Source organism: Sesamum indicum, linkage group LG6 (assembly GCF_000512975.1).
Source record: "Sesamum indicum cultivar Zhongzhi No. 13 linkage group LG6, S_indicum_v1.0, whole genome shotgun sequence".
Classification (NCBI taxonomy): Eukaryota; Viridiplantae; Streptophyta; class Magnoliopsida; order Lamiales; family Pedaliaceae; genus Sesamum; species Sesamum indicum.
The window spans coordinates 23,560,542-23,571,889 of NC_026150.1; the positions used below are offsets into that span (position 1 = coordinate 23,560,542).

Here is an 11,348-nt window from a genome sequence, read left to right on the forward strand (position 1 = left end):
CATTGAGGAGGCATATTTTCACCTTTATAAGTCAGGATTTTTTTTGTTTTTTTGACTTGGAATAAGTTAATCACGGGTAAGTATCAAATTTCATTTAGTTTTTTTTGTTAATACCAATAAATTTCGTGAATTTTAACTAATGGAAAGAACTATTTGTTAAATTAGTGCAAACCTTATGATTACTAGATATAATTTTTTAAATCACAAGAAATTCTACATAATTATATCAAATCACAGAAAACAAAAATGTAATCATGCCTTAAAATTACTCTCATATTTACAAAACTAAAATTACAATATTCTCATAATATATTATAATTTTAAGATGTGCCAATGTACCTTATTCTAAAAAACTATTGAACCAAATAAGCAGTGGTTGTTTCTTCACATATTTTTTTTTGTTAATGAAAGTCATCAATGTCTGAGTGGGGTATGGCGAACGGCTACCTGAAAACGTATAGTTAGGGATTAATAAGGTAGTAATAAATAAAAAAAAGGCAGAAAATTAGCAATACTACCAAAAATGGTGAAGAAAGAAGCAGAAAGCAACTGCGATGGTGGCCCATTGCATGTCAACTCAGTAGCCTCTCTGATGTGATCTTCTTTATCTGCCTATCTCTGCTCCCCCTATTCCTTTAACCTTACCTTATTTAGCATCGACCTGAGATAAACAAAATTTCTTGGAGTTTTTACAGATGGAGAGAGGGAAAGATTTGGCAGAAGGGTCGCCCTCCGGCGGCGATCCGGCCGCCGCTGCCGCCGCCCCCAGCCGCTACGAGTCGCAGAAGAGGCGGGACTGGAACACTTTCGGGCAGTTCTTGAAGAACCAGCGCCCGCCGGTGGCGCTGCCCCAGTGCAACAGCAACCACGTGCTGGATTTCCTGAGGTATTTGGATCAGTTCGGTAAGACTAAGGTTCACTTGCAGGGTTGCATCTTTTACGGGCAGCCTGAGCCGCCGGCGCCCTGTACGTGTCCGCTGCGGCAGGCGTGGGGCAGCCTGGATGCCCTTATTGGGAGGCTGCGCGCCGCCTACGAGGAGAACGGCGGATCGCCGGAGACCAACCCCTTTGCTAGTGGTGCAATAAGGATTTACTTGAGGGAAGTGAAGGAGTGTCAGGCAAAGGCAAGAGGGATCCCTTATAAGAAGAAGAAGAAGAAAGGCCCTGGAAAGCCTGATGGTGAATCCCACTCTTCTTCCATGCCCTTCTCCTGATTCCAATTTCCAGGTAAATTGATGCTCCCTTTATCTTTTAATTCGACATGACTTCAACTGGGATCGGTCGATTGGTTATATATACACTATTTTTGCCTTGATTGCATGTATGTATTTCCATTATGTATCAAGGTTCAGGTCTTTACGAGGTTGTCATTATAAGAAAATGGCTGTCGCTATGAGAAAATGGCTCAATAAGTTTGAGAAAACTTGATGCTAAAGTCGGTACCGAACAAATTAATTTGGAAAATTCTTATTAAATTCATTGATAATCTACATTATTTAATAAGAAATTTATTTGCTAACGAATTTAACAATGAATTTAGCAAGAATTTAAATAATTTATTCTTAAATTTATTGGTAAGTAAATTTTTTGTATTAAATAATATAAATTAACGATGAATTTAGTAAGAATTTTCTTTGTTAATTAGCTCGATACTGATTTTAGAATCAATTCTTCTCGTAGTTATTGAATTATTTTCTGGTAGTGTATATATCTCTGTTACAGATCTTAATCCAAGAAGACGAACAAGAACAAGGACTGTAAATAATCCCGAAAGAGAAATAGAAACGAAAGAATTCTTGTGTTTCAAGAAAAACAGTACTGGTCTAGATGTTTATATATGGGATAGAAACAAATTGAGAACAGACAATGTATTTACATGAGCACTGACGATGAGTTAACATCATTTCCCCACCATAAACCCTAGCTCGAACCATCCATGACAAAACTCTTACAACACAAACAAACCCTGAACTGTCTGCAAGAAAATGCAGTGTTTTTAGAAATTCCGTTAATGCAATAATTATGATCCCACACCAATTCAGGAATTAACGACAACATTAATTAGCTCAGATTATTGGCGTCGACGTTTTTTTGTCACTGACATCAGGTAGAAAGAAGATCTTGGCCTTTCTTTTCAAGTACTTTTTCCCAAAATAAAAAGAAAAAAAAAACAAGAAATAGGAAGATCCCACCAATTTTGAGTACCTCTCCATTGCGTGTCAGCCTTCCATTTTTCCAGCATCTTTTGAGATTGTGGGCAGATCTTTTGCCCCCACAGATTGTCATTTGTGTTAGAGGGTTTAGGGTGGGGGACGCATTTGCATGTTTTATATCAAGAATCAGCACTTTTATCATCATTTTTTACCTACTTTTGTTAAAAATTCCATTAATCCGATTCAACCTAATTATAGTATTTAATTTCGTCCCCATGCATACATATACACACATACATATATCTATATATGTCTTTTTTGTGGGCTTTCATGTCTCATCATTACATTATTCCCTCAGTGTAGGGCGTGTACGAGAAACCAGAAATGCATATTTAATTCTACCTTTTGATGGATCTTCTGCTGTTCAACAGCCCCAATAGCAGTATTTCCCACTAAATAATTCTATTTTTTTAATCCAGAAACAAGAAATATCTCTATGGTTAATTGTCCTTACCATCTTTACTAGATTGCCTCACTGTCTGTTCAGATTCTGTGGGACATCACAATTATTCAAGTTTGTCCTAATGCTTAATTTATTTATTTTTCATTTAAAAAAACCATTCTAAAGTTCTTGAGGTTAATTATTATTATTCCCAGCTTTACAATTCTTTATTCTGCAAGAATGATGTGCATGGTTTGATTCTTTTTCTGCAGTGCAGAAACTGGGTTACATACATCAATTTTGAGGCTTCATCCTTGTCTGTCTCTCATTTAGTTTTCTTCATTTGCTATATAATAAGGCCTCAAGTACCGAAATTTAGCAATACGTCGAGCTTATTTAGAGCTGTGGGCATGTTGAAGGTGGAATTCGGTATTCGATATATAGTATCATTATAAGAAAATAACTCAAAAGCTATGAAAGAAAATTAATACTGAAACTAGTATTAAGTTAATTAGCAAATAAAATTCTTATTAAATTTGTTGCTAATATACACTAACAACGAATTCCACAATTTCGCAGAGAATATATGTCATTACTATTAACGTTATTTCTTGTACTGTATCTAAGATATTTGTAAAATTTTGGGTTCTACAATTACTCGACAGTAGTTTAGAATATAATTTGCATTATTTCCCTTTTTTCGCCTTTTCATCATCGAGTAGTGGACATTTAATCATACCTGAGGAAGATTGAAATATATAGCTAGGACTAATGTGGCAAGAGTATAATGTTGCCCCCACAATGAGTAGGGTATTGAAAGAATTACAAGGACTTAATTGTAGGAAAATGAAATATCAATTAGGTATTAATTAATATTCTTGACGTTAGATTATTACAATCACTTGTTAGAACTTAGTGGTTTGTCTTAAACTTTTGATCAAGATTATGTTTACATACCTGTTGTCATGGTTTAGTCGGGTTGCCCTTTGTTTGCTACCTTAGTGGGGCATGATGGGAAGAGAAATTGTAGTATCCTTAGTGGAGTGGGGTAAATATCAATATTTTTCTGTTTATAAGTACAAATTATTATTTGAAAATTTATGTAATTCTTTTGCTAACCTCAGTATTTTTCGTCCAAAATCTGACAAAAGGATGTTAGGTATGTAAACAGCGAATTTTTGAAAGGGTGTAGGTGCAATTTTGAAACTTCGTTGAGGGGAAGTATAATTTTACATTTTTAGAGAGGGTAAGTGTAATTATTAACCCTAAAACGTATGTCAAACAAACCCTCTTAATTTGTACTTTTGTTGATCACATATGTTCCATGTTTGATCATGTAACATTCTTGTTTTGGTCCATAGACCTACAAATTAGGGGTTTCCCTTAGGGTTTATGTGAGGCGCCATTAAATCAGCATCTGCACCTTTCAATAACTTAATTTGAAGTTAACTTTCAGTCTGATGCTTTTTCCCGAATTGTTCTCCTTTACATGGTTTTGAGATTCCGTGCACTTCATGTTTGACTGATAGTTAACATTAATCTTCGACATATTCTTTACCTATTGCATTAAAATATGTGATTCAATACTTTTAGTGTTCTGTTTTATAAAATTTTTAAAATGGTCCTAAAATTAGAAAATAAAACATATTTACTCCTCTATCTTTAACAGCATTTTTAAAATGATTTCAAAATTTAAAAAACTCGACATATTTAATCTCATATTCAAGTTTCCGTCAAAAAATAGATGGCAAACACAAATGCAATGCGTGTATTCGTTAGCTTGGTTGCACACACAATTAATGGACATGGACATTGCATGTGTTCTTGTTGTCTATAATTTTTTGAGGAAAACTTAGACATGAGACTAAACGTGTCGATTTTTTTTTAATTTCGGAACCATTTTAAAAATCTCGTAAAGCAGAAAACTAAAAGTGTTAACCCCTTATCCGATGAGACTAAAATTATAATTTCGTCATATTCTGGTTATTACTAGATACCGATATCCATCACCAGTAAAGCTTTTTTCTTTTAGGGATGGATTTATGACTGAGCTCCTTCTTGATAACAAAGATAGTGGAAATTAGAATCAAACATTAAGTTGTTGTGATATGATGAGCTAGGCCCTCCATTTGTACACATTATATAGAATATTGTAGTGTTTTGCAGATTTGGAACCAGCTAATGCTGATCGAGCTTCTGAATTTGTGTTTTAACTTGTCATAAAGCATATTAGTATGTAAAGCTTCATGAAGATCAAGTTGTCAAAGATCTAGCTAATTTATAGGTTTAATTGCATGTTTAATCCTATAATTATATATTTTTGACATTTTAATCCTATAACTTATAAGGTTATACATTTGTCCTTCACCTCTATATCACAAAAGGTTATATATATATGTATGTATATATATTTATATCCGAAGCTAAATTTTTTCATAAATGCAATAATATCTCAATGGTGCATATATAGATATAGGTAGTGTCATTCTAGTTACACATCGTACATCAAAACTTTGATCATATGTTGTTAGAAAGAGATCCTCCAAGCAGTGTAATAATTAAGTTAATATGGAAGTTTGGTTTAATTTCTTAACAGGAAGATGTGGTGGTAGGAGGAGGAGGAGGCATATGTGTGTGCATGGAGCAGCATAATTTCCGGTGGTCGAAAATGTTTTTGCACCAAATAACTCATCATATGTTACGTACGTTGCATTCCGCATTTGGCAGCTGTTTGAGGATTTCTTTTAAGTCCTGTAAGAACATACGTTCTCCCATATGTTTGTCTGCTCATTTACTGTATTGTTGTAATTTTCTATTTCCATTCTCGCTTTCTCCTGTCAATTCTTGCTCTTTCGAATGATATATACATATATATATATATATAGAAAAATTACATGAGAGTTTATGGCAAGTTTTGAGTTGTGGAATTTCTACTTAGACGAGGCTTAAGTATATTTTTTGTGCTATAATTTTGGCACTTTAATATTTTTATCTTTTATCATTCTGGGTAGTAAAATATTCTTGTAATTTTTTGATATTTTCGTCTTTCTAGTGTCTAATTTTTGCAAAAGTACGTTGTAAGAATAAATCATGTGCCCCTTGCGATTTTGATATTTTGGTCCTTTATATTTCTAGTGCCTGATTTTGTATAAGTTGCAAGAACAAATAATTTTGCAAAAGTTGCAAGAATAAATTATGTGCCCGTTGCAATTTTAATATTTTTATCCTTTATATTTTTCTATGGGCCAAAAGTGTCCTATAACTTTTTGACATTTTCACAATTTTTTGGTCCTTCGGGTGCTGATTTTGTAAAACTTGTCGGCATAAATCATGCGCCATGTCATTTTTTTTTTTAATTTTTCATCCATATTGACAAAAGTGAACTAATCAAAATAAAAGCTCCAATTTAAATTAACCACGTGTAGCGCACATGATTTGTTCCTGCAATTTTTGCAAAATCTGGCACCAAAAGGACCAAAATTATGAAACATCAGAAAAATATATAACATTTTTATAATCCTAGAAAGATAGAGGATAAAAATACCAAAGTGTCAAAATTACAGGACCAAAAATATATTTAAGCTACTTAGACGATATATATATATAATAGTTATCGTCGCACGTGATTCCCACGATCATATAAAAAGAACCTTGGTGTGATATGATGAGAAAAAATAAGTTTGTGAAAAGAACAACCTTATAATATTTATAAATTGTAATAAATATGGAGAAGTAAGGTTAGAGATAAATGCGGAGTAGTGGATAGTTAAGAGGAAAAAAGTATAATTATGAGATTATTAAAATATATTACAATTATTAATTTGACCAAATTTTTTTTTAAAAAAAAATAATGTATTAAAGGGTAGATTTGAGTATTCAAAAATTAATACCATATAAAATGTTCATTTATAATAGTTTAGATAGATGTCTGCTATAATCATAAAACAATATTACAATATAACCTTTAAGTATTAGAATTTGAAATTAGTAGATAGGAAGAGTTAACTTAGATGCTTGAGCTTTGTTTGATCCTCTACTTAAAATGCTAGACAACATTGTAATTTTCGTCCCAACTATACCATATACAATATTCATTCCATACTTTTTAAAATAGTCATTTTAAATTCTTTACTTCAATTTTTTTTTATAAAAATTTAGGCTTTCATCGTGTTAGGCCCTTTCAGCAGGTAAACTAACGAACACATGCTAAGTTTCGTCAATTTTTTATGGTGAGATTAAGTTGACAAAAATAAAATAAAATAAAATATGAGCCTAATGTACACCGTTACTCTTAGTTATTCTTTTCTAAATTTGTTTAAGAAACTTTGGAAATTTGTAGAATATTGTGTCTATTATATTATTCCTAAATACATAAATGTTATACAGCTTTTATTCTCTTCATATTCTGCTTGTATCCCACTACAGAAAGACAGTCTTATAGCAACGGAAGTTTCATGGATATTCCGTTGCAAATTTACAATGATTTTTGCCATAATTTTGCAACGTCTATACTAACATAAAAAGGCCTCTACACTTACAAATAACCGTTTATGACACTATCGCACTAATTTTTAAATTTGACAATTATAATTTTACAAAATAATTATAATAATTATTTTTTTATAAAAATGACTCCACGTTATTTTAACACAACTAGTGACACACCAATCTTTATTGTGTCAATAATAATTGAAGTTAGTTTTATTTTTATTTTTATTTTTTAAATAATATATTAGTTTATATATATTATTTTATTTATAATATATTTTAAAATATAAAAAAAATATTTATTTTATTTAAAAAAAAAAGCAGCATACCACGACTGCTAGTTTTAAATATAAAGCATACATGAATCCAGCTTGATTGGGCTTAATTGATGCGTGTGGAGGAGTAAAAGTTAGGAGCCCAGGCCCACTCTGGATCAGCCCAAATAGTGACCTAAATTGAATGGGGCGGCTTCATGGGCTTTTAATAGTGATATCTTCCTAATTATTTATAATCACTATTATATGGAACTTTTTTTAACTAATTTTTATTAATAATAGTTTCCACAAAATAAATATGACTATTAAAATTATAACATTTATAATTATGACAAAATAATAATTTTTACCACTAAATAGTTATTACTAGTGACAATAGTAAAATTATGACTATGTTTTGTGTTGCTAATCTTAATTGTTTTTATAGTGCCAATGCAATTATTAAAATTTCATTTAAATATTAATAATTTGAATTAAACTGAAAATGTATTGGTGGGAAATGAATGTAAGCATTTGGTCCTACAATCGAACATATTAAATGTGTTTCAAGTACGAACCTAATTTCTTGTAGAGTTGGACTCTCTTTTTAATAATCACTTTTGAATTGAATTACACAAGAATCACGTTATGGTCAAAAGTGACGGTTTTATAGCTTCTAAATCCAACACAATTGTTTTTTCATCTAATTATCCATTATTTTTGTTAAATTAATTTTTAGTTATTTCATTAATACTTAAGCATGGGGCTAATTTTAAATTTTAGTTATAATATGCATTTAATCATAAATTATGAAAATTGATGGCGGGAAAAGCATGTTGTTAATGCGGCATATTGAAATCTTTTGGCATCTCTGGTTCATCACATCTGGTAGGAGCGGAATCGTAGAAAACGTCAACAATTGGAGCAAGACGCATCGGTTCTTACTCGCCTTATTCTAGATGAATTTAGACTATGCATACTTAGTGCTGAGCTACCTAATAGAATTAGTACGATTGCATTGTATAGATTGTGGCGAATTCCATGATACACATACTCAGCCATATAATTGTATAGTTTGTACATTTTACACTTAATGAAATTTACCTTTATCGAAAAAAAAAAACTATTATACCCTTACTTAATATATATTATTTTCTTATTTTAAAGATTATTGGATCTTCGTTAATTATATAATCAACGTCAGATTTAATCAATTAAACTCAAAATAAAAAATTCAAATTTAATAAATTATTTAACTTATATATAAGTAAAATATTAAAATTTGATGAATTTATTAAATTATAGAGGAGTTTTAGATTATTTCTAAAATACATAGAAGTTTTTAGTTATTTTAAAAATAAAAAAATACAAGGAGATAAAATGAAATTTAGCCTAACTCCTACTACGAAAGCTGGCCCCCATGTTTATAATATTACGGTTTCGCATTTCGTCCATACATATGTTGATATTCTATTATAATAATATTTATTTTTTTATTTTAATTATAATTGGTAGTTAATTATAAATATTTAATTTCGATCACTAGTTTATTGATTGAATTGATTGTGATGTAACTGTAAAGATATGTTAAATAAGCAATAATAACTTAAAAAGCAATTATATTTTGGGTTAATTATATTTAGACTCTCTTTAAAAATGTGAAATTACACTTTCTCCCAAAAAGTTTTGAATTACATTTACACCCCTCCGAAAATTCTCAATTTACCTAACATCCTTTCATTAGGATTTTCACTAAAAATACTGACATTAGCAAAAAAAATATATACATTTTTAATTTATCCCTTATGTAATATTTTCAAATATATTTTTATACGTATAAAGAATTATATAATATATATATATATATGCGGAATGAGGTTAACATCATTATATTTTTTGCTTTAAAATGATAAAATTATTACATAAAAATATTAAATAAGAGGTAAAATTGAAAATTTGTGTAATTCTTTTTTAACTAATGTCAGCATTGATTGTCCAAAACCAAAAAAAGAAGATCATGTATAAGCAGTAAACTTTTAGATGGAGTGTAAATATAAATTCTGAAACTTTTCAGGGAAAAGTGTAATTTATATTTTTAAAAGGGATTTGTAATTAGATTTTATATTTATTTAATTGGAGTAGTCACAACAATTTAATTATTTAAGTTTTAATTCTTTGAGGAAAAAAAAAAAAAAGAAACAAGAAAAGGGATCAAGGGCTATCGTTTTCAAATATTTCTAATGTGGAGTTATAAAATTAATAGAAGCCCATCCCTTTACGGGCTTAAGTCATAGGTATATTGTCCTGAACCCATCTATTTATGGGTAAATTATGACAAGTTCTTCTCAAATATTTAAAAAATTACAATAATTTTTATTATATTTGTAAAATTATATAATCTCTTAATTGAGATTTAGAATTTTATTTTTTAAAAAAGAATTATATATATATAAAACGGACTGTATAGACGGAAGAATTTAGAAAATTGTTAAAGAAAAAATTATCCTCTTAGTTCAAAATTCAAAATTATTATAATTTATAATTGATAAAGACAATTTAGTCAATTCATTATAAAAAATAAAAAAAAAAAACTAATGAAAAATAATGAATTTGGCTGACTATTAGACGGCCGTTAAAATAAAAAAAATAGAGGTAATTTTGTAAATAATAAAGAAATTTGTAATTATATTAAATTTCAAGATAACTCATTATAGTTTATCTTAAATCATAGTAGTGCTGCAGGGATGGGAGATTGCATTTCTTAAAAAGAATAAATAAATAAATAATTCTACAAATAAATAAATAAATAATTTTACAATTTAAATTTTAGAATATAAAATAATCATTTACGAATAATCTAAAATTTAATATTTCTAGATTAAATAATAATATTGGATATTCTCCACCATGGATGATTTATAATTTTTAAAATTAAATAATTAAGTTTAACAAATTCTATTGTGATATGGAAAGAGCTTAAAGGGACTATCAGCATTTATGAATACTAGCTGTCGTGACACGTTGTTTTGTATGTATATATAGATAATATTTTATATTTTAAAATATATTATGATTATATATATATCACCAACACATTATATTTTTTAAAAAGAAAACAAAAAAAAAAAGCAACAAAGAAATAGAAAATCAACTTAAGATGTATTATTGACATAACACTAAAATTGGTATTGTAGTATCATAATTGTCGTTTGTGAGAAAAAAAATACTTGGATGATTTTAATATTTATATTTTTAAGTAAATGATGAATAGTTAGTGTGTATGTGGAAAAACTCTAAAGTCATGAGATTTTAGGTTGTTCCCTCCAAAATCCCACCTCCCCTTTGCCTTAAATACTCAAAATCAGAATATATATATATACACACACATATTATGTATAAACCGCGTTGATCGAGCGGTGAAATTGAGGTTTTGCAGTTAAAAGATTGTAAATTTAAGTTCTATAAATATAATTAGGTAGTCCACTTTAAACAATAATGTCTTACGTGTTTGTTTATTTCGAATATATTGATTAATTAAAAATATTAATATATTGAATTTTTTACTTATATTATTTCAAATTATTTTTTCCTCTGATCGGGATTACATTATATTATCTAATTAATAAAATATATTTATATAATTATGAAATGAATTTTTATTTATACACGTATTGAATTGGTCACAAATATTATATATTTTAAAATTTTAAATATATATATATGGAGTATGTGAATACGGCAATAATATATTATTTTAAAATTTTAAATATATATATCGAGTGTGGTCGTACTGCAGTATATATTATTTGTTGAAGAAAAAAGAAAATCAAAAAGGAATTTGTTTTTTATTTCGGTTAAGCGCTTACCGGTGACAAGGCCTCGAACCGGTCCTCCAATTTTCAAAGCCCAAATACGCACACACACTGTTTGAAAATACCACCGCCACCTCCGCCGCACACCGCCGACATGTCTTCACAACCCACAACCTCCCCTCCCCTGTCAATGACTACC

The 11,348-nt window shown here is 29.4% G+C and overlaps 2 protein-coding genes across 3 annotated transcripts in view; both read left to right on the forward strand.

The window, feature by feature from the left end:
- LOC105165630 (protein LIGHT-DEPENDENT SHORT HYPOCOTYLS 10) lies at positions 480-5,418 on the forward strand. 2 transcript variants are annotated; one of them, XM_020694478.1, is made up of 3 exons: positions 480-594; positions 696-1,227; positions 5,192-5,418. In XM_020694478.1, exon 2 carries the CDS (start codon positions 696-698, stop codon positions 1,212-1,214), a length of 519 nt encoding a protein of 172 aa, XP_020550137.1. In that variant the 5' UTR covers positions 480-594; the 3' UTR covers positions 1,215-1,227; positions 5,192-5,418. The 2 variants fall into 2 exon arrangements, with proteins under 2 accessions (XP_020550137.1, XP_011083008.1); XM_011084706.2 differs by having other exon boundaries at positions 513-1,227.
- LOC105165631 (trihelix transcription factor ASIL2) overlaps positions 11,134-11,348 on the forward strand; it is a gene marked incomplete in the record, with an annotated part of 4,142 nt that continues 3,927 nt past the window's right edge. The window contains 1 exon segment of the mRNA XM_020694492.1: positions 11,134-11,335. Coding sequence (XP_020550151.1) covers positions 11,304-11,335 — 32 coding nt within the window.